The following is a 24,494-nucleotide window of genomic DNA, read 5'->3' on the forward strand; positions in this document are numbered from 1 at the left end:
TACTTAATCATGACTGATTGATCGCCAGCCCTGTCCTCATCAACACCCACACCTGTGTTAATGGGTCAATCACTAAAACGATGTTAGCTGCTCCTTTTAAGGCAGGACTGCAATGATGTTGAAATGTGTTTTAGGGGTTAAAGTTCATTTTCTGGGCAAATATTGACTTTGCAAGTACAGTAATTGCTGTTCAGCTGATCACTCTGACATTCAGGAGTATATGCAAATTGCCATTAGAAAAAAGGAAGCAGTAGACTTTGGAAAAATTAATATTTGTCTCATTCTCAAAATTTTTGTCCATGACTGTATTGTGTGATTGTACATTTGCAAGTCTGTTACACAGAAGGCTTTAGCCTCCATACACATTATAGAAAAGTCACCCAAACTTGGTATGATACAGATATTTAACTTGAATGGAGGTCTCCAAAACATCTACCTGCAGATGATGTTATGGTGGAAAAGGATCAAACACATAGAATTTTGATGCCTGATCCTAAACGAGGATAATAACACACACACCGTTTTACTTTTTTACTTAAAATAAAAAACAAAAGTTATACTCACCCTACACCCATTTCATTGAAGCCCTCCTACTCTGTAAATAACAGAAAATAATAAGCAACAATAGTACTCACCTAACTCCAAGCTTACTAATCACAAATTCTATGAAGTCTCCAGCAAAGAGTGATGATATTTGCTTTATGTACATAATTTACGTTTCCCTTATAATGTCAAAAAAGATGTAATCCTGTGTTTTAATTCATACATGCTGGAATAAAAGCAACAAGACATATTGCTGCCTTTTTGTCTTCTTAAATGTTGTAACAAATACACATTGCTGCTTTTATAATATGTGACATTTTAGAAGCTTAATTGCCTGCAGTGCAATTACATTTAAGTGCAGTTTCCTTCTTAATTTAAAGTGTGCAGTGCATTAAAGAACTAGGTTGGCATTTTCCAACACTAACACTGTGACTGACAGAAACTGGAAAAAGGAGAGACTGAGAGCCACAAGACAACACATAGCAAATATGAAGCTAAGGCTCAGATGAAAGTGACTGGAGTAGTACCATAAAGTCTATTTGATCTTCTGGAACAGTGTTTTAGAAAATAAACTAAACCGGGATAGCCAATAATTTAAAAAAAGGAATTATTTTATTGATATTACTCCCTTTACAAGTAGAGAGACCCAGGGTCACAGTGGAATCATTGAGAAAGGGGACTCCGCTCACCAACGCTGACATCTTATGAGAGCCCAGGACCCGCAGCATCGTACCACTTCTGCCACTGCCGCCAGCCTCCTGAACCCGGCAAGCTCAAATCGGATTTTAAGATACACCCCTATTTTCCCTATTTCCTCCCAAATATGGAGGGAAAAAAGTGTGTCTCATAATCCAAAAAATACGGCAATTTTTTCCTGCATTTTCCTGCGGTTGTTGGATCCTCCTTTCTCCTTCATTCACTCCAATAAGATAGCAGAAAATATACTATTTCCATATGGATTCTATATCAGCCCAAAAGTGCAAACAGATTATTTCACAAAAGATGTAGACTGCAGCCATGTTTTTTGCTGATTTATTTTAAATGAATTTAAGTTCTCCACTGCCCAACAAGATTATTATAAAATCACTCTGTGACTTTTGTATAAAGATACTTTTTCATCTAAACAGATCTCTTTATAAAGCGAATGTGTTATCAGAAAATGCCATACTTTTTATCATGGATGCACAACCTGAAACCTGGGTCCATTCTATTGCACATTCTAACCTCCTGGTCAAAGATTTACTGTACTCTTCTGTATTTTTTAGCTGCAGATATGTATTTTCCATGCTACAGAGGAGCACTGATTCTGCAGGCTACTCTGGAAATAAGTAGAAGTAGCCATGTATGAGCAACATAAACGGTAGTTTTACAGGTTGTAACACTATCACTGGCAAAGTGCTGGAGTCGAGATACGTTTCACTGAGGCTATCAGTGTCAGTGATTTGAAACCCAGAAGTTTGCCCCAGGACACTATATGTTGAGAGGGGCTAATAAGCCATTTTATGTCTGTGATTGAGGTTGGGGGTCACACAAGCATATCTTTTCTCATGCGGGGTCGACTATTAAAAAGACAGGGTTTGAACCCAGTGTCAGTGATCTGTGCTCCAACTCTCTCGCATGAGAGGATGACATCACAGGTCTGGAGGAGACGGAGAAAGTAATTTACCATATCCTCCATTACTGTCGTTTATGGTAATCATACTGCACCAGGATGACATCCATGAAAGTCTGTTGTTTCACATCCACCCATAGACTTCTATAGGTGAGTGTTATATGATTCTTGGATGCACTCACAGCATGCTGCGATTCTTCTCTCATGGAAACAGGAACACATGGGCTACTTGCACAGTGAACAAGTCTGTATGATCATGTTCACACACCACCAAGAAAGCTGAAGACACAAAAGAGAATAGTAAAACCAAAAACACTCAGTTTGAAAAAATGTTGCAGTAATCCGCAAGTGCTAGTAAAAGATGTAAAAAACAGGGTATTTGGTTGATACGTTTTTTGCAAAAAATGTATACTAAGCTGCTCTACCAATCTTCACGGTATACCCTTATCAGAGCAGTCCTAACTAATGTATGCAATCCCTATCTGATGTATTTAAAAACCTGATCATCTGTATATAACCTGTGTGAACAGGGTTCAGAGAGGAAAAATCCATGTGTGCATACAGGGTAGAACAGCTTTTGTGCAGATAGCCCAAGAGGAGTGGTGGAACTCCCCAGTCTTGTAGACACAAGAGAACAATTATGGAAACAGGAACACATGGGCTACTTGCACAGTGAACAAGTCTGTATGATCATGTTCACACACCACCAAGAAAGCTGAAGACACAAAAGAGAATAGTAAAACCAAAAACACTCAGTTTGAAAAAATGTTGCAGTAATCCGCAAGTGCTAGTAAAAGATGTGAAAAACAGGGTATTTGGTTGATACGTTTTTTGCAAAAAATGTATACTAAGCTGCTCTACCAATCTTCACGGTATACCCTTATCAGAGCAGTCCTAACTAATGTATGCAATCCCTATCTGATGTATTTAAAAACCTGATCATCTGTATATAACCTGTGCTCTGATAAGGGTATACCGTGAAGATTGGTAGAGCAGCTTAGTATACATTTTTTGCAAAAAACGTATCAACCAAATACCCTGTTTTTTACATCTTTTACTAGCACTTGCGGATTACTGCAACATTTTTTCAAACTGAGTGTTTTTGGTTTTACTATTCTCTTTTGATTCTTCTCTCATGCCAAATCGGCGTGGGAAAATAATGGCAGATCCGAGCTGCCCCATAGTATAACACTAGCTTGAGTGCTATCCAATAAAACATCACATAGCACTCGGCCATGTTATGCACCCGTGTGAGTGAGTCCTAACTTTGTAATATAGAAGAGAATCTTTGTAATTCATGTATTTTTTCATTAGTGAAAATTACTGGTAAAAACTGAAACACTGATGAAACTCAGATACAAAACACCGATGAACAACAATGCATGTTTTTACATAAGGCCTAAAGGGAAGTATCTGCTTAATGGGAAGCAGGATTTCCAAAGGTTGCTGACATACTGGAGGCATACATACACAAGCAACCCATTCTGAATTCATATTTAGGTCTTACTGAGCAAATGCCACATGGAAAGCAAGAGATGAAGTTGTATAGCGTGTGCCGTGCTACTTTTTTGTATATATTTCTGTGCATAAAGTCTATCATATTAATGAAGTACTATTTCTTTTACACTTCCTGAATATACAGATGTAAATGCATAAAAGATAAGCCAAAACTTCAGGATATAACTAAACTCAGAGAGGTTAGCACTGTAGCTTTGCAGCTCTGGAGTTTTCATGTTCTCCCCTACGTGGGTCACCTCTGAGTTCTGCTGGAGTTTGTATGTTCTCCCCGTGTTTGCGTGGGTTTCCTCTGCTTTCTCCAAATTCCTCCCACACCAAATACATAGTGATATTGAATCTAGATTGGGAGCCCCAATGGGGACAGTGATGATAATATCTTTAACCCCTTAAGCCCCGAGGGTGGTTTGCACGTTAATGACCGGGCCAATTTTTACATTTCTGACCACTGTCCATTTATGAGGTTATAACTCTGGAACGCTTCAACGGATCCTGGTGATTCTGACACTGTTTTCTCGAGACATATTTTACTTCATGATAGTGGTAAAATTTCTATGATATTACTTGCATTTATTTGTGAAAAAAATGGGAATTTGGTGAAAATTTTGAAAATTTTGCAATTTTCCAATTTTGAATTTATATGCAATTAAATCACAGAGATATGTCACACAAAATACTTAACAAGTAACATTTGCACATGTCTACTATACATCAGTACAATTTTGGAACAAAACTTTTTTTTTCGTTAGGGAGTTATAAGGGTTAAAAGTTGACCAGCAATTTCTCATTTTTTCAACACCATTTGTTTTTTAGGGACCACATCTCATTTGAAGTCATTTTGAGGGGTCTATATGATAGAAAATAACCAAGTGTGACACCATTCTAAAAACTGCACCCCTCAAGGTGCTCAAAACCACATTCAAGAAGTTTATTAACCCTTCAGGTGTTTCACAGGAATTTTTGGAATGTTTAAATAAAAATGAACATTTAACTTTTTTTCACAAAAAATGTTTCAGCTGCAATTTGTTTTATTTTACCAAGGGTTGACAGGAGAAAATGGACCCCAAAAGTTGTTGAGCTATTTGTCCTGAGTACACCGATACCCGATATGTGGGGGTAAACCACTGTTTGGGCGCATGGCAGAGCTTGGAAGCGAAGGAGCGCCATTTGACTTTTCAATACAAAATTGACTGGAATTGAGATGAGACGCCATGTTGCGTTTAGAGAGCCTCTGATGTGCCTAAACATTGAAACAACCCACAAGTGACACCATTTTGAAAGTAGACCCCCTAAGGAACTTATCTAGATGTGTGGTGAGCACTTTGACCCATTAAGTGATTCACAGAAGTTTATAATGCAGAGCTGTAAAAAAAAAAAATCATATTGTTTCACAAAAATCATATTTTTGCCCCCAATTTCTTATTTTCCCAAGGGTAAGAGAAGAAATTGGACCCCAAAAGTTGTTGTTCAATTTGTCCTGAGTACGCTGATACCCCGTATGTCGGGGTAAACCACTGTTTGGGCGCATGGCAGAGCTCAGAATGGAAGGAGCGCCATTTGACTTTTCAATGCAAAATTGACTGGAATTGAGATGGGATGCCATGTTGCGTTTAGAGAGCCACTGATGTGCCTAAACATTGAAACCCCCCACAAGTGACACCATTTTGAAAAGTAGACCCCCTAAGGAACTCATCTAGATGTGTTGTGAGAACTTTGAACCCCCAAGTGTTTCACTAAAGTTTATAACACAGAGCCGTGAATATAAAAAATCTTTTTTTCCACAAAAATTATTTTTTAGCCCACAGTTTTGTATTTTTCCAAGGGTAACAGTTGAAATTGGACCCCAAATGATATTGTCCAATTTGTCCTAAGTACGCTGATACCCCATATGTGGTGGGAAACACCGTTTGAGCGCATGGCAGAGCTTGGAAGGGAAGGAGCGTCATTTGGAATGCAGACTTAGATGGATTGGTCTGCAGGCATCACATTGCGTTATCAGAGCCCCTAATGTACCTAAACAGTAGAAACACCCCACAAGTGACCCCATATTGGAAACTAGACCACTCCAAGGAACTTATCTTGATGTGTTGTGAGGACTTTGAACGCCCAAGTGTTTCACTACCGTTTATAATGCAGAGCCGTGAAACTAAAAAATCTTTTTTTTCCACAAAAATTATTTTTAGCCCCCAGTTTTGTATTTTCCCAAGGGTAACAGGAGAAATTGGACCCCAAACGTTGTTGTCCAATGTGTCCTGAGTACGCTGATACCCCATATGTTGGGGTTAACCCCTGTTTGGGCGCACAGGAGAGCTCGGAAGGGAAGGAGCACTGTTTTACTTTTTCAACACAGAATTGTCTGGAATTGAGATCGGACACCATGTCGCGTTTGGAGAGCCCCTGATGTGCCTAAACAGTGGAAACCCCCAATTATAACTGAAACCTTAATTCAAACACACCCCTAACTCTAATCCCAATGGTAACCCTAACCACACCCCTAACCCTGACACACCCCTAACCCTAATCCCAACCCTATTCCCAACCGTAAATGTAATCCAAACCCTAACCCTAACTTTAGCCCCAACCCTAACTGTAGCCTTAACCCTAGCCCCAACCCTAAGCCTAACCCTAGCCCTAACCCTAACCCTAACCCTAACGGGAAAATGGAAATAAATACATTTTTTTATTTTTTTATATTTCCCCTAACTAAGGGGGTGATGAAGGGGGGATTGATTTACTTTCATAGCGGGTTTTTTAGTGGATTTTTTATGATTGGCAGCTGTCACACACTGAAAGACGCTTTTTATTGCAAAAATATTTTTTGTGTTACCATATTTTGAGAGCTATAATTTTTCCATATTTGGGTCCACAGAGTCATGTGAGGTCTTGTTTTTTGCGGGACGAGTTGACGTTTTTATTGGTAACATTTTCGAGCACGTGACATTTTTTGATCACTTTTTATTCTGATTTTTGTGAGGCAGAATGACCAAAATTCTATTCATGAAATTCTTTTGGTGGAGGTGTTTATACCATTCTGCGTTTGGTAAAATGGATAAAGCAATTTTATTCTTTGGGTCAGTACGATTACAGCGATACCTCATATATATCATATTTTTATGTTTTGGCGCTTTTATACGATAAAAACTATTTTATAGAAAAAATAATTATTTTTGCATCGCTTTATTCTGAGGACTATAACTTTTAAATTTTTTCTCTGATGACATTGTACCATGGCTCGTTTTTTGCGGGACAAGATCATGTTTTCAGCGGTGCCATGGTTATTTATATTCATCTTTTTGATCGCGTGTTATTCCACTTTTTGTTTGGCGGTATGATAATAAAGCGTTGTTTTTTGCCTCGTTTTTTTATGGTGCTCACTGAAGGGGTTAACTAGTGGGACAGTTTTATAGGTCTGGTCATTACGGACGCGGCGATTCTAAATATGTGTACTTTTATTGTTTTTTTTATCTAGATAAAGAAATGTATTTATAGGAACAATATATTCTTTTTTTTTAGGAATTTTTTTTTAATTTTTTTACATGTGTGAATATTTTTTTTACACTATACCATTGCCCCAGGGGAGGCATCTTGTTATAGTGTAAGATCGCTGATCTGACACTTTGCTGTGCACTGCGTCAGATCAGCGATCTGACGTGCACTCCTGGAGGCTTCCCGGCGCCTGCTCTGAGCAGGCGCTGTGAAGCCACCTCCCTAAAGGACCCGGATGCAGCCCTGCAGCCATTTTGGATCCGGGCCTGCTGCAGGGAGGAGGAGGTAAGAGACCCTCGGAGCAACGCAATCACATCACGTTGCTCCAGGGGTCTCAGGGAAGCTTGCAAGGAGCCCCCTCCCTGCACGATGCTTCCCTATACCGCTGGAACACTGCGATCATGTTTGATCGCAGTGTGCCGGGGGTTAATGTGCCGGGGGCGGTCCGTGACCCCTCCTAGCACATAGTTCCGGATGTCAGCTGCGATAGTCAGCTGACACCCGTCCGCGATCGGGCGCGCTCCCCCCATGAGCGCAGCTGATCGCGCTGGACGTACTATCCCATCACTGGGAATTAAGTCCCAGGTCACCTTGATGGGATAGTACGTCCAATGGGATTAAGGGGTTAAAGCGCTATGAAATTAATGAATATTTTAGTGAATAAAATAAATGTATCTAATTTTAATTGAATGAAAAAAAAAAATCCAAGCATGATAATATAAAGAATGTGCACTAGATTCTCTGATGATTTACATATCATTACTCCGTATGAATTTCTGCATAAACACTCATTTTCAGCGGACACTATCAATTGCAAACCTGGGTGACTGTTTTATTTTTATAAAAAAGTAATCGTAATTTATATAGGGCATTGAGGCAGAAAACCCATTACTATTATCAGCCTTATCATGCCAATATAACTTTAGAAAATAATATTCAATGAATAATCTAACCATTTTTTATTTTTATTTTTTAAGCCAACCAGCAAAGGAAATACACATGTATCGAAAAATGGCAAAGCATGCAACATTTGTAATATGGGCTGTGTTTTCTGAGCTGGACATGGGGCAGTGGCGATCACATGATTTCTGGTCAATTATGCTCATGATGGCCTTGATGTGGTTTATAAGGCTTTATCTACATTATTGCACTCAGTGGCTTTTCCTCCAGGCTATTTCCATTCCTGTTTTTACGTAAGTATAATTTGTTGGGTTTAAAGTGCACCTGTCTCCAATAATTATCATTTTATGAATCAGAAATCCTGTTATTAGGTTTTTTTTTTTATCATGTAGCAGATTTTGAAATATTGGAACATTGTTACATATTTTTATATTCATGCATAATGCTTTTTATTTTATGTGCATTGCCTGTGTGAATAAAAAAGAAAAATAGGCTCACTGAAAACACTTGCAGTTCGTTTTATTCTATCCCAATTTTTCATCCCATTTATAAATGCTTTGTTACATATTTGTTTATATTCGTTACACATTTCACCATATTGGCACATTTCTTGCAATTGATACATTGTCACTTCTGTTTTTTATACTTTTTTATGCTTTAAATATGACAGAATGCTAGTGTGAGTAAGTCGTATTTCTGTGTAAATCCCTCTTGGTAACAATATAACTTCAAGTCTTAAGACCATATTATATTAAAAGAATATGAGATATTTATTTGTAGACTTATTCAATACTATGATGTTAGAGTGAAACACCAATTAAGACCTCCTGACATTTGGATGCAGATTTTTATTAGGCTTCTCAATTACAGATGTAGCTGTCCGTAAATGAATGACTGTTGTCCCACTCGTGTTTCTTTTGTTGTTTCATACAATAGCGCCCCATCCTGGTCAAGATTAGGATGGCTACACTTATACATAAAGATAGTGAGCACACTTTGTATTATATTATGTTTGTAGTCATTATACCTTAGTTACACAGCTTCTGTCTGGAGGGATATAACTTTAGGTGCTCATAGAAAATGTAGGTGTAATCTTACCTTAAGAGCCAACAATGTCCAAAAGACCCCTCTTCCAGATATGTAACCAGTACTTTAAATCATATGTGATAACTAGGGGTCCTTTTGCAGATTTTGCATTGGGGTTTAGAAGTCAGCCCATGTGTATTTAAAGAGTTAAAGGGACTCTGTCACCTGAATTTGGCGGGCTCTGTAAGTGGTCAGATGGGCAGTGTTTTCTGTTCTTTCATGCACCCCTTCCTTTCCCGCTGGCCGCAATATTGTCTTGAATTTGATTAGGTTTCCCCCGTAGTACCGCGTGCGCAGTGCAATCTCGCCTTGCGCACGCGCAGTATGCTTTGCCCAACTGCGGGCAAAGCCGAAAAGAATTAGTGCACATGTGCCGGCGCACTATGTCCTGGAAGTATTTCGCTGTGTTCCGGGACATAGTGCGCCGGCACATGCGCATTAATGCTTTTCGGCTTTGCCTGCAGTTGGGCAAAGCATACTGCGTGTGCGCAAGGCGAGATTGTATTGCGCACACATGTACTATGGAGGAAACCAAATCAAATTCAAGACAATATTGCGGCCAGCGGGAAAGGAAGAGGTGCATGAAAGAACAGAATACACTGCCCATCTGACCATTAACAGAGCCCGCCAAATTCAGGTGACAGAGTCCATTTAATATTTTTATTTCATGACTCATTAATACTCATGAAAAAAAACTTTATATTGTATCCTATAGCAGAAATTTGTTTCTATCTCTTTCCAGACTTATGTTACACTTTTAATTCATAGGTAAAATCTGCATGCATTTTCCCATTAATGAAATAGGAGATGATAGGTGTTCATTATGTTCTATCGAAAAAGGGAGGGGTAGTGGAAGGAGTTAGAAGTAGACACAGGCATCTTGCTGCAAGTTGTCATGAAACAACAATTAGGCCGGGGTCACACTTGCGAGTGCAATGCGAGTCTCTCTCATCAATACCCGGCACTGCCACCGGCACTAGGGACCGGAGCGTACAGCTGCATGTATTTCTGTGTAGCTGAACTCTCCATTCCCGAGTGCCGTAGGCAGTATTGGGTATTGATGCTAGAGACTCACGTGAGTCTAAGGCTAAGGCTAATTTCACATTAGCGTCGTTTGGGATGCGTCGTAATGCGTTGTTTTGGGGAAAAAACGCATCCTGCAAAGTTGTCCGTAGGATGCGTTTTTTCCCCATAGACTAACATTAGCGACGCACTGCGACGGCCGAGTAGGATGCTAGTGAGAAAGTAGCCTAAGCAGGGCTAAAGCATTAGATTGCAGATTCTATTCTCCATGAAGACTTTTGAAGCCAGTTAAAAAAAGTTTTTACAAATATTTGGTATCGCCGCTTTCAGAATCACCCGATCTATCAAAGTGTAAGAGAAATTAATCCGATCGGTAAAAAAGAATCAAAACACTATAATTACATTTTTTTTCGTCTCCAAAGCATTGCATTAAAATGCAATAGTGGGCAATCAAAAGATTGTATCTACACCAAAATGGTATCAATAAAAACATCAGCTCGGTGCACAAAAAGCCCTCACCCAGCCCCAGATCACGAAAAATTGAGATGCTACTGGTCTCAGAAAATGGCAACATGTTTTTTTCTTTGACAAACTTTGGACTTTTTTCACCATTTAAATACTAAAGAACCTAGACATGTTTGGTATCTACAAAATCACAATAACATGGAGAAGAATCATATTGGCAGGTCAGTTTTAGCATTTAGTGAAGATGGCAAAAAAAACAACAAATAATTGTGAAATTGCATCTTTTTTGCAATTTCACAGCACTTTGAATTTTATTTCTGTTTTCCAGTACACAATATGGCAAAACAAATGAGTCATTTAAAAGTACATCTCGTCCAGAAAAAAACAAGCCCTCATATGACCATATCGAAGGAAAAATAAAAAAAAAGCTATGGCTCTGGGAAGAAGGGGAGTAAAAAAGTGGTGAATGGGTTAAAGTGGCTAATAGAGTCATAATTATTAACATCACTTCAATAATCTATTTATTTTTAAGATTTTTAATGACAGCTGCCATCTCTTTTAACTGTATGTACAATATGGCAATATTGCATGTTTAATGATTAATGAACCTGACAATTATTGTTTTTTGCTATTTCATGTGAATAAAATAATTAATATTTTTATTTCTCAGGTTTACGTTTTACCCTCATACCGTTGAGCTGACCTATCAACATTCTTTAATGCGTACAAGAGAGGAATTGTTTATGGTCGTGGTGGGACCAATGTCCTTAAATGTGTCAATGCTCCTAATGATTCTTCTAAGATGGAGCTGTCAAATATTGTTTCGCTCATTCCCCACTATCTTGTCAAAATTTATCATTGCTTTGGGTCTCTGGACTGTGCTAGACCCTTTGGCTGTGTTTATAGTGGATTCATTCCTTGGGGTAAGTTGCTAAAATAACTCCTATAATGCTCACCTTGAAAAAAAGAAGTCAAGAGTGCAGTTTTTTACTTTTGTTGGTTTATTCTTATATTACTCAGTCACTCACATCTGTTGTCAGGAGAATCTATGAAATAAAAAAAGAATCAATCTGCTTTTGACCATATATTTAGTATGTATGTATGATTGCTTTAGTTTAGATTACAATGTTTAAGTGTATACTGTTCTATAGTGTTCACCAATATATTTTAATGAATTAATAAATACAATAAAATATCACTCTGTATACAATATTGATTAGTTACACCTTTCTACAATCTGACGAATGAATGTTATAGAAATACTTTAGGTAAGCTAAGGAATCAGGAAATGCCTAAGGGTAGAGCAGCTTTTACCCTACACTAACATTTGGGACCAGTGGTGGCTCCTTTGACTGTCACCTGGATCAATTCATTGTGTCTTAATTAGTGACTAATAATCACCAGAACATCTATGGAAAATAAAAAAAATTGAATATTCAATAATAGCTGCAGAAACAGTTTAACTTCTAAGATAGAAGGATGCAGGCACAAGGTGTGTTGGGGGACACAATGGCCTTCTATCACAGAACAATATACCTGTATAATAAATGGCACATGGGTGGTAACGATCTTACGCCTGCTGACACTGAAAACAGAGAGCAGGTGCCACTGATGGGAGTATTCATTATATGCGCTATAAATGAATGGAAAAAAACAAAAATGTGAGGTCTCTTCTATTTTTGATAACCAGCGCAGGCAAAACTGACATCCTACAGCTTCCTCAGAAAAGGTGCATCTATTAGATCACACACACCATACCTCTGACTCACACTACTAGGGATGTATGCAGGGCTTGGCTCTCCAGCAAATCAGCATTTAGCAAATTTAACCTCTGTGCATGTCCTTCTCAGGAACATATATCAATTCAAAAGATGTGTCCCTCTGAAGCGTTTCCTGCAGCCTTTCTATGTTTGTAATACATCAACCTCTCTCAGCTGAGCTGGCTAAGCCTCTATCAAAAGCAGTACTGGAGTGAGAGTGATGAGTCCCACCACTAAATCCTCCTCATGACTTCAATGAAAGCTTGCCCGGACCTAAGCTGCTGCACCAACCAGTACTACCGGGTTTTAATATCTCGCCCAGCTTAACATTCAAGTAGAGAAACACACTCCTTCCAGTTTCTTCCCTGTCGGCCTACACTGCATACTCATACTGACCTGGAGAATCATTATTGCCTCATTAGTTTTACAATATAGTGAACATAGCACTACCGAAAAAAAAAAACCTTCACAAAATGACCAAAAGGTAAAAGGCATATATAATCTTTATTGAAACACACATTTAAAAACATAGACAATAGGGCAGTAACTACTGGTGCTGGAAAAACACAGTGGGACCCACACAAGAACCAACCTCAATAAACAGTAATACAATAATAATGGCAGGCTGAATGTAAACCAATATATATATATATATATAAATATGAATGGTGTGCAAATAAATAGGTAAAACACTATATAGAAATAGACATATATATAAATATAGGAAAAAGCACCTAAAAATCGCGCAATGAAGTGCAATTATAAAGTAAAACAGCCTAGGAATAAATACACAAATTACTGCAAAAGGTGTAAAGTATAGGTATAGTTACCAAGAGGAGGAACTCGGGGACCCACCACACCCAACGCGCGTTTTGCAATGAAATGCTTCGACCCCTTGACGAAGCATTTCATTGCGAAATGCGCGTCTGTGTCTGTGTCAGTATGATCCTGCTGTCCTTGAGAGCAGTAACATCAGTGAATATGAACACAATTTGAATATGGGGTCAGTAATGGGGGCATCTTATAGACGCATCTACATTACTAACTCCTGAGCTTCACTTCAGCTGTCAATAAAAGGCTGACATGAGCCTCCCAACTCTATTACCCCACTTGCCACCGCACCAGCGCAGATCGGAAAAGCGAGCATCAGATTTGGCACATCTTATTGATAAGCAAAACCATAATGGTGGCCCTTTCCCGGGCTATTAATATCAGCTTGCAACTGTCTGTTTAGCCTTTGCTGGTTAGAATTTATAGGTGGACCCTACGTCAATTTTTTATGGGGTTCCCCTGTAAACTAACTAGTAAAAGCTATTAAGATGATATTAATAGCGTGGGAACCTTTGGCTATCAGCTTCTTTCCATAATATTAACATGAGCCCTCAGCTGTCAGCTTTCTCTCTCTGCTGTATATGAAAATTACAAGAGAGCCTATGCCATATTTTTCATTTTTTAACAACCAGCAAAATAAATGTCATTTTTAGAGCTCGCAGATATGAACTCGAATAACCCCACGCGTGTCACTGCTGCCAGTTATCGCGGGGCGCGCCGAGTTCTGCCAGTTACTGTTTGGTTACAGCCTATGTAGATTCATTCTGTGAAAGCTCCTACATAGGTTGGTGACAACATGGAACATTACTTTAACCCTTGGATTACCATCAGACCTGAAGTGAGTATATTGGGTTAATTTAAATGATTAAAGAATGTTTCTGTTTTAATTTAAATAAACTTTTATTATCAGTGTGTGTGTATTTATTTAACTTTTTACTTACAGGTTTAGTAATGAAAGTGTCTGGCTGACACCTCTTCATTACTAAACTTAAGGTACCTTCACACATAACGATATTGTTAACGATATCGTTGCTATTTGTGACGTAGCAACGATATCGTTAACGATATCGTTATGTGTGACAGCGACCAACGATCAGGCCCCTGCTGGGAGATCGTTGGTCGCTGAATAAAGTCCAGAACTTTATTTCGTCGCTGGACTCCCTGGAGACATCGCTGGATCGGTGTGTGTGACACCGATCCAGCGATGTCTTCACTGGTAACCAGGGTAAACATCGGGTAACTAAGCGCAGGGCCGCGCTTAGTAACCCGATGTTTACCCTGGTTACCATGCTAAAAGTAAAAAAAAACAAACACTAGATACTTACCTACCGCTGTCTGTCCTCCAGCGCTGTGCTCTGCTCTCCTCCTGCACTGGCTGTGAGCCGGAAAGCAGAGCGGTGACGTCACCGCTCTGCTTTCCGGCTCACAGCCAGTACAGGAGGAGAGCAGAGAAGCAGAGCGCAGCGCTGGAGGACAGACAGCTGTAGGTAAGTATGTAGTGTTTGTTTTTTTTTACTTTTAGCATGGTAACCAGGGTAAACATCGGGTTACTAAGCGCGGCCCTGCGCTTAGTTACCCGATGTTTACCCTGGTTACCGGCATCGTTGGTCGCTGGAGAGCGGTCTGTGTGACAGCTCTCCAGCGACCAAACAGCGACGCTGCAGCGATCCGGATCGTTGTCGGTATCGCTGCAGCGTCGCTTAGTGTGAAGGGGCCTTTAGGGCTAGGTGTCAGGGACAGCTGCTGACACCAAACTTTAATCCCATTACCCAGATGTGACTGCACCAGGGAATTGGAAGAGCCTGGGCTAAGTGCCAGAATTAGAGCTTCAAATATAAAGCACCATTTCTGGGGGCTGGTATTTTTAGCCTGGGACAGGGAAAATTAGCATGAAAAATAAGAGGTTGAAAAAGGAAATTACATCACAAAACTTTTTTTATTTTATCAAATATCTGTATTTAGCTCCAAAAAGTATTCTTTGCAGTAGAAAAACGTACAAACATACACCAAAAACACGTGTATTTTCTGTTGTGTTTTTTTGCAATTCCTAGAGATGCAAAAACATTTCTGTAATCAAATACACAACGTGTGCACATACCCTAAGTGTCTCAGAAAATGGAACCGCAAACAAAAACTTTATTTGCAAACTTTTTAATTTTTTTCATAATAATAATAATAATAATAATGCAAATAATAATAATACATCTATGAAAAATTGGTATTGTTTTGATAGTGCTTATTTGTAAAATCGTGTTGTCAGGTCAATTTTTATCATACAATGAATGTAAAAAAAAATCCTTAAACAAATGGAAGAATTGCATTTTTTCCATGATTTCATCCCTTTTGAATCTTTTTTACCTGTTTGTCACTACATTGTATTGTAAAATTAATATAATCAAGAAGTTAATGTATTTCAGTTCTTCAATACAAAAAGTGAAACTCATACTGTATATTATATCGAGTCATTACAAAAAGAGTGATCTATTTCAAGTGTTTATTTCTGCTAATGTTTATGGTTATGGCTTACAGCCAGTGGAAACCCAAAAGTCATTATCTCAATAAATTAGAATACTTTATAACACACAGAGGTTAACAGAGCAAAACTGTGGTCATGCAGACAGCATAGCACACAGACAACTCCTCACGGGAGGTGCCGGTATTCTAGGGGCTTATTTCAGCCAACCCTGACCTCATGCAAACATGACCACACAGTAGCAAGGCTCAAAACATAGGTTGATACTAGCGCACGGCCGTGCGGCCATGCAAACCTTTTATAGCTGTAGCAGACAAGGACCTTCCTGGTGGTCCAATAGGAGCTGCTACAGGACCTGAGCATGTGACCCCAGACCTCCAATGGGAGGTCGTCCCGTGGGCATGCTCAGTATGGGAAAAGCAGGACTTAGTCCCAGAAAGACCTGCTCGCTGCTGAACATTGCTGGCTACAATGACAGAGCCTGGAAGGGCAGTAGTAATAAGTCATCCAGTATCAGCCTGAGCCAAACGCTGGGACCGACGTCTCTGCTGACAAGGCTCCACTGAAGCTGGAGGAGAATGGGAGACCGCAGCAGACATAGTTCGAGATTCCCCCTGTGCAGCGGCGGGAACTTGACACCTAACTGTATGGTTCTTGGAGAAAAATAAGGAAAAACACAAACACTGATTTATTGTAAAAGAAAGTTAACTCGTTTTGTTCATTTTTTGTTATAGAGACTTTCTTACAGTGTGGAGAATCCCATTGCAGATGCAGCAAAACTCTACTGGTTCTTCATTCGAATAGAGCAGTCTGGCACGCCTGGCATTCTCATCACTTTGCTGATATACTCAATGATTCTTATCATATCCTGCTCCATTCTTTACCTCTACTTGCTGCGGTAAGTGTACATAATTGGAGCAAGCAAACAAACTAAGCTTCTCATTGCCTAAACCATTTCCAATACAGCAGAGCCAGCATTTCCATTATTTTATTGTGCTGAAAGAAGCAGGACAAATGATTTAAATCAGTTAGTTGATTTTATACAGCAAGAATACTAAAAGCATTGTGTATGCTGCTGATTTTTAATGCATACGTTTGGAGTTTTAATTGGGGTTGTCTAAGTTTTGCTTAGAAATCACTGATACCATACATTGATATGTAATGGAATAAGAAATTCTAAAATGCCTCAGGACTTACCTTAGCCTACATGTTAACCCCTTTACCCCCAAGGGTGGTTTGCACGTTAATGACCAGGCCAATTTTTACAATTCTGACCACTGTCCCTTTATGAGGTTATAACTCCGAAACGCTTCAACGGATCCTGGTGATTCTGACATTGTTTTCTCGTGACATATTGTACTTCATGATAGTGGTAAAATTTCTTTGATAGTACCTGCGTTTATTTGTGAAAAAAATGGAAATTTGGCGAAAATTTTGAAAATTTCGCAATTTTCAAACTTTGAATTTTTATGCAATTAAATCACAGAGATATGTCACACAAAATACTTAATAAGTAACATTTCCCACATGTCTCCTTTACATCAGCATAATTTTGGAACCAATTTTTTTTTTTGTTAGGGAGTTATAAGGGTTAAAAGTTGACCAGCAATTTCTCATTTTTACAACACCATTTTTTTTTAGGGACCACGTCTCATTTGAAGTCATTTTGAGGGGTCTATATGATAGAAAATGCCCAAGTGTGACACCATTCTAAAAACTGCACCCCTCAAGGTGCTCAAAACCACATTCAAGAAGTTTATTAACCCTTCAGGTGTTTAATAGGAATTTTTGGAATGTTTAAATAAAAATGAACATTTAACTTTTTTACACAAAAAATTTACTTCAGCTCCAATTTGTTTTATTTTACCAAGGGTATCAGGAGAAATTGGACCCAAAAAGTTGTTGTCCAATTTGTCCTGAGTACGCTGATACCCCATATGTGGCAGTAAACCACTGTTTGGGCGCATGGGAGAGCTCGGAAGGGAAGGAGCGCAGTTTGACTTTTCAATGCAAAATTGACAGGAATTGAGATGGGACGCCATGTTGCGTTTGGAGAGCCACTGATGTGCCTAAACATTGAAACCCCCCACAAGTGACACCATTTTGGAAAGTAGACCCCCTAAGGAACTTATCTGGATGTGTGGTGAGCACTTTGACCCACCAAGTGCTTCACAGAAGTTTATAATGCAGAACCGTAAAAATAAAAAATCATATTTTTTCACAAAAATTATATTTTTGCCCCCAATTTTTTATTTTTCCAAGGGTAAGAGAAGAAATTGGACCTCAAAAGTTGTTGACCAATTTGTCCTGAGTACGCTGATACCCCATATGTGGCAGTAAACCACTGTTTGGGCACATGGGAGAGCTCGGAAGGGAAGGAGCGCAGTTTGACTTTTCAATGCAAAATTGACAGTAATTGAGATGGGACGCCATGTTGCGTTTGGAGAGCCACTGATGTGCCTAAACATTGAAACCCCCCACAAGTGACACCATTTTGGAAAGTAGACCCCCTAAGGAACTTATCTAGAGGTGTGGTGAGCACTTTGACCCACCAAGTGCTTCACAGAAGTTTATAATGCAGAACCGTAAAAATAAAAAATCATATTTTTTCACAAAAATTATATTTTTGCCCCCAATTTTTTATTTTTCCAAGGGTAAGAGAAGAAATTGGACCTCAAAAGTTGTTGTCCAATTTGTCCCGAGTACGCTGATACCCCATATGTGGCAGTAAACCACTGTTTGGGCGCATGGGAGAGCTCGGAAGGGAAGGAGCGCCGTTTGACTTTTCAATGCAAAATTGACAGGAATTGAGATGGGACGCCATGTTGCGTTTGGAGAGCCACTGATGTGCCTAAACATTGAAACCCCCCACAAGTGACACCATTTTGGAAAGTAGACCCCCTAAGGAACTTATCTAGATGTGTGGTGAGCACTTTGACCCACCAAGGGCTTCACAGAAGTTTATAATGCAGAGCCATAAAAATAAAACAAAATTTTTTTCCCACAAAAATTATTTTTTAGCCCCCAGTTTTGTATTTTCCCTAGGGTAACAGGAGAAATTGGACCCCAAAAGTTGTTGTCCAATTTGTCCTGAGTACGCTGCTACCCCATATGTGGGGGGGGAACCACCGTTTGGGCGCATGGGAGGGTTCGGAAGGGAAGGAGCGCCATTTGGAATGCAGACTTAGATGGAATGGTTTGCAGGCGTCACATTGCGTTTGCAGAGCCCCTAATGTACCTAAACAGTAGAAACCCCCCACAAGTGACACCATTTTGGAAAGTAGACCCCCTAAGGAACTCATCTTGATGTGTTGTGAGAGCTTTGAACCCCCAAGTATTTCACTACAGTTTATAACGCAGAGCCGTGCAAATAAAAAATATTTTTTTTTCCACAAAAATTATATTTTAGCCCCCAGTTTTGTATTTTTCCAAGGTTAGCAGGAGAAATTGGACCCTAAATGTTGTTGTCCAATTTGTCCTGAGTACGCTGATACCCGATATGTGGGGGGGAACCACCGTTTGGGCGCATGGGAGGGCTCGGAAGGGAAGGAGCATCATTTGGAATGCAGACTTAGATGGATTGGTCTGCAGGCGTCACATTGCGTTTGCAGAGCCCCTAATGTACCTAAACAGTAGAAACCCCCCACAAGTGACCCCATATTGGAAACTAGACCCCTCAATGAACTTATCTAGATGTGTTGTGAGAACTTTGAACCCCCAAGTGTTTCACTACAGTTTATAACGCAGAGCCGTGAAAATAAAAAATCATATTTTCCCACAAAAATTATTTTTTAGCCCCCAGTTTTGTATTTTCCCAAGGGTAACAGGAGAAATTGGTCCACAAAAGTTGTTGTCCAATTTGTCCTGAGTACGCTGATACCCCATATGTTGGGGTAAACCCCTGTTTGGGCACACAGGAGAGCTCGGAAGGGAAGGAGCACTGTTTTACTTTTTCAACGCAGAATTGGCTGGAATTGAGATCGGACGCCATGTCGTGTTTGGAGAGCCCCTGATGTGCCGAAACAGTGGAAACCCCCCAATTATAACTGAAACCCTAATCTAAACACACCCCTAACCCTAATTCCAACGGTAACCCTAACCACACCTCTAACCCTGACACACCCCTAACCCTAATCCCAACCCTATTCCCAACTGTAAATGTAATCTAAACCCTAACCCTAACTTTAGCCCCAACCCTAACTGTAGCCCCAACCCTAACCCTAACCCTAGCCCTAACCCTAGCCCTAACCCTAACCCTAGCCCTAACCCTAACCCTAGCCCTAACCCTAGCCCTAACCCTAACCCTAGCCCTAGCCCTAACCCTAACCCTAACCCTAGCCCTAACCCTAGCCCTAACCCTAGCCCTAACCCTAGCCCTAACCCTAGCCCTAGTCCTAACCCCCTAGCCCTAACCCTAGCCCTAACCCCCTAGCCCTAACCCTAGCCCTAATGGGAAAATGGAAATAAATACATTTTTTTTTATTTTTCCCTAACTAAGGGGGTGATGAAGGGGGGTTTGATTTACTTTTATAGCGGGTTTTTTAGCGGATTTTTATGATTGGCAGCTGTCACACACTGAAAGACCCTTTTTATTGCAAAAAATATTTTTTGCAATACCACATTTTGAGAGCTATAATTTTTCCATATTTTGGTCCACAGAGTCATGTGAGGTCTTGTTTTTTGCGGGACGAGTTGACGTTTTTATTGAAAACATTTTTGGGCACGTGACATTTTTTTATCGCTTTTTATTCCGATTTTTGTGAGGAAGAATGACCAAAAGCCAGCTATTCATGAATTTCTATTGGGGGAGGCGTTTATACCGTTCTGCGTTTGGTAAAATTGATAAATCAGTTTTATTCTTCGGGTCAGTACGATTACAGCGATACCTCATTTATATCATTTTTTATGGTTTGGTGCTTTTATACGATAAAAACTATTTTACAGAAAAAATAATTGTTTTTGCATCGCTTTATTCTCAGGACTATAACTTTTTTATTTTTTTGCTGATGATGCTGTATGGCGGCTCTTTTTTTGCGGGACAATATGACGCTTTCAGCGGTACCATGGTTATTTATATCTGTCCTTTTGATCGCGTGTTATTCCACTTTTTGTTCGGCGGTATGATAATAAAGCGTTGTTTTTTGCCTCGTTTTTTTTTCTTTTTTCTTACGGTGTTTACTGAAGGGGTTAACTAGTGGGACAGTTTTATAGGTCGGGTCGTTACGGACGCGGCGATACTAAATATGTGTACTTTTATTGGTTTTTTTTTTTATTTAGATGAAGAAATGTATTTATGGGAATAATATTTTTTTTTTTTTTTCATTATTTTGGAATATTTTTTTTTATTTTTTTTACACATTTGGAAAATTTTTTTTTTACTTTTTTACTTTGTCCCAGGGGGGGACATCACAGATCAGTGATCTGACAGTTTGCACAGCACTCTGTCAGATCACTGATCTGCCTTACAGTGCTGCAGCCTTCACAGTGCCTGCTCTAAGCAGGCTTCTGTGAAGCCACCTCCCTCCCTGCAGGACCCGGATCCGCGGCCATCTTGGATCCGGGGCTCGAGCAGGGAGGGAGGTGAGGAGACCCTCGCAGCAACGCGATCACATCGCGTTGCTGCGGGGGTCTCAGGGAAGCCCGCAGGGAGCCCCCTCCCTGCGCGGTGCTTCCCTGCACCGCCGGCACATCGCGATCATCTTTGATCGCGGTGTGCCAGGGGTTAATGTGCCGGGGGCGGTCCGTGACCGCTCCTGGCACATAGTGCCGGATGTCAGCTGCGATAAGCAGCTGACACCCGGCCGCGATCGGCCGCGCTCCCCCCGTGAGCGCGGCCGATCGGCTATGACGTACTATCCCGTCCAGGGTCAGATAAGCCCAGGGCACCTCGACGGGATAGTACGTCTAAGGTCACAGAGGGGTTAAAGCCCCTCTAGGTGACATTGGATAATATTTGTCTATAAAATATGGCATTCGCTGCATCACAGAATGAAATTTCGACACAGTTAATCCTTTACGAATTGATCAGCTTATTTCTATAACCTACCTATAAAAGGTTGCACTCACTAATGCTAGCCATAAACATGTTGCAGCTCTCAGTAGAATCTCTTGTGACTCCACAACTGAGTATTCATGTGTTTTCAATGAGAAAAGAGAAGAAAGCCACTTCCAGACACCTCTTATCACAACTCTTGCAGCAGTGTATCACATAGAGAGCAAAATGATGAAGCATTTGAATTCAAATTGCCCAATCATTGTCTACCCAGATATCATCTATAGAGGTAAAGTTGGGAAGCCACATACATATCAGATGGTTGGTCAATCCCGCTTATATTAGTTGTAGAGATGAGCAAACCGATTTGATGAAATTCAATGATCCTGGTGATTTTGAATTGAACCTGTTACCCCCAAAATCGAAGGTGAGCTAAGCACACCAGCATCAGTGGCTTACCTACAGCATTCTGTACTGCTGTAGATAAGCCCCGGATGTATCCTGAAAGATGAGAAAAAGAGGTTAGATTATACTCATCTGGGCGGGCGGTCCGATCCGATGGGCATTGTGGTCCAGTGCGGGGCCTCCCATCTTCATAGGATGATGTCCTCTTCTTGTCTTCACGCTGCGGCTCCGGCACAGGCATACTTTGTCTGCCCTGTTGAGGGCAGAGCAAAGTACTACAGTGCGCAGGTGCTGGACCTCTCTGACTTTTCCCAGCGTCTGCGCACTGCAGTACTTTGCTCTTCCCTCAACAGGGCAGACAAAGTACGCCTGCGCCGGAGCTGCAGCATGAAGACAAGAGGAGGACGTCATCGTAAGAAAATGGGAGGCCCCGGACCAGACCGCGATGCCCATAGGACCGGACCGGAAGCGGGACCGCCCCTGGGTGAGTATAATCTAACCTCTTTTTCTCATCTTTCAGGATACATTGGGGGCTTATGCACAGCATTACAGAATGCTGTAGATAAGCCCCTAATGCCAGTGGGCTTAGCTCACCTTCGATTTTGGGGGTGACAGGTTCCCTTTAAACAATTTATGATTTGACTCACATGAATCAAATAAAATGTCCTCCAGCCACAGAAGGCTAACATAATGTCAGGCACAAACGTGTGCTTCTCCAAAATGCCTTGTAGCTATCACATTACATGGTACAGCGCAACCATTCAGGAGGAACTAACATAGCCTGTATATTAGTCTAGGCAGGAAATGCAGCAGCCATTGAACAGTGATTTACGATTGAGTGAGGATGTCAAAGCTTACAGCTCAGTAATAAGAAGAGAAAACTATAATGTATAATCATAGAATCATAGAATGGTAGAAATGGAAGGGAACTCCTGGGTCATCTGGTCCAACCCCCTGCTCAAAGCAGGATTCACTAAATCATCCCACACCGATGTCTGTCCAGCTTCTGTTTGAAGACTTCGATTGAAGGAGAACTCACCACCTCTCGTGGCAGCTTCTAGATTCTTCTATTCTTCTACAATGTGACAGCCCTTGAGATATTTGTAGACCGCTATTAAGTCCTCTCAGTCTTTATTTTCCATAAGCTAAACATTCCCAAATCCTGTAACCTCATAGGACATGGTTTTCAGACTGGTCACCATTCTGGCCACTCTTCTCTGAACTTGCTCCAGTTTGTTGATGTCTTTTTTACAATGTGGTGCCCAACACTGGACACAGTATTGCAGATGAGGTCTGACCAAAGAGGAGTAGAGGGGGATAATGACTTCATGTGATCTAGACTGTATGCTTCTGTTAATACATCCCAGAATTGTATTTGCCTTTTTTACTGCTGCATCACACTGTTGACTCCTGTTCAGTCTGTGATCTATTAGTATACCTAAGTCTTTGTCACATGTACTGTTACTTTGCCCTATTCCTCCCATTCTGTATATGTTTTTTTTCCTTTTTAATTGCCCAGATGTAGTACTTTACATTTTTCCCTGTTAAAAACCATTCTGTTAGTTGCTGCTCTCTGCTCCAGTTTATTTATATCTTTTTGAATCCTCTCTTTCTCTTCTACAGTATTAGCTATCTCTCCTGGCTTTGTGTCATCAGCAAATTTAATCCGTTTACTCTCAATTCCTTCATCTAAATCATTGATAAAGATGTTGAACAATACAGGGCACAGGGAAGAGCCCTGTGGTACCCCACTTGAGACATTCTTCCATGTATATAACAAAAACTCCATACAGTGATGAGTTGCATAACTGCAGAAGTGAAGAGTATACTAGTCAGTGAATAATACAAAACTTCAATTGATAAGGGGAGAGAGATATGAGACAGGGAGAAACGCAATATGATTGATCATTTGTCCTTCATTTGAATTACTATTGCACATTTTTCTTCATTTATAATGCACTAGAATGCTAGCACAATAGTTATTACTAGAGACTAGAAAAACTGAAAAAATTCAAAATGGTCGATTTATGCTGATTTTACTTGTCAACCTCACAAAGTGTTTGCAAATCTATTTTACCACTTAACTTTGACGTCTGTATATGCCACCCCAATTCATCACTCAGTTTCAGATGCCAGTTTTTTGGACGTGTATCTATGTAGCATTTTTTATCATGTCACTTTTAGGAAGTGTGATACATTTTGTTAGAAAAATAGAAAAATAATGTTTAAAAAATGCAGACATTTAACTGTGCATATCTGGTTTTGCACACCTGGTTTTCTAGCCTAGTTTGACAACTGTACACTCCACATCTATACTGTTGCACATTTTTCTTTTGTAAATGTGCTTACATTCTTAGAATTTCTTGTTACATCCTTTTTAGCAAGGGTTGAATACATGGGGTA

The 24,494-nt window shown here is 40.1% G+C and overlaps 1 protein-coding gene across 1 annotated transcript in view; it reads left to right on the top strand.

Moving 5' to 3' along the window:
• Positions 1–24,494, top strand: part of LOC138643368 (uncharacterized) — a 157,491-nt gene that overhangs the window by 98,601 nt on the left and 34,396 nt on the right. The window contains exons 5-7 of the mRNA XM_069732289.1: positions 8,163–8,349; positions 11,301–11,553; positions 16,429–16,592. Coding sequence (XP_069588390.1) covers positions 8,163–8,349; positions 11,301–11,553; positions 16,429–16,592 — 604 coding nt within the window. The remainder of the gene's footprint in view (positions 1–8,162; positions 8,350–11,300; positions 11,554–16,428; positions 16,593–24,494) is intronic.

The sequence above is a fragment of the Ranitomeya imitator genome, chromosome 6 (assembly GCF_032444005.1).
Source record: "Ranitomeya imitator isolate aRanImi1 chromosome 6, aRanImi1.pri, whole genome shotgun sequence".
Classification (NCBI taxonomy): Eukaryota; Metazoa; Chordata; class Amphibia; order Anura; family Dendrobatidae; genus Ranitomeya; species Ranitomeya imitator.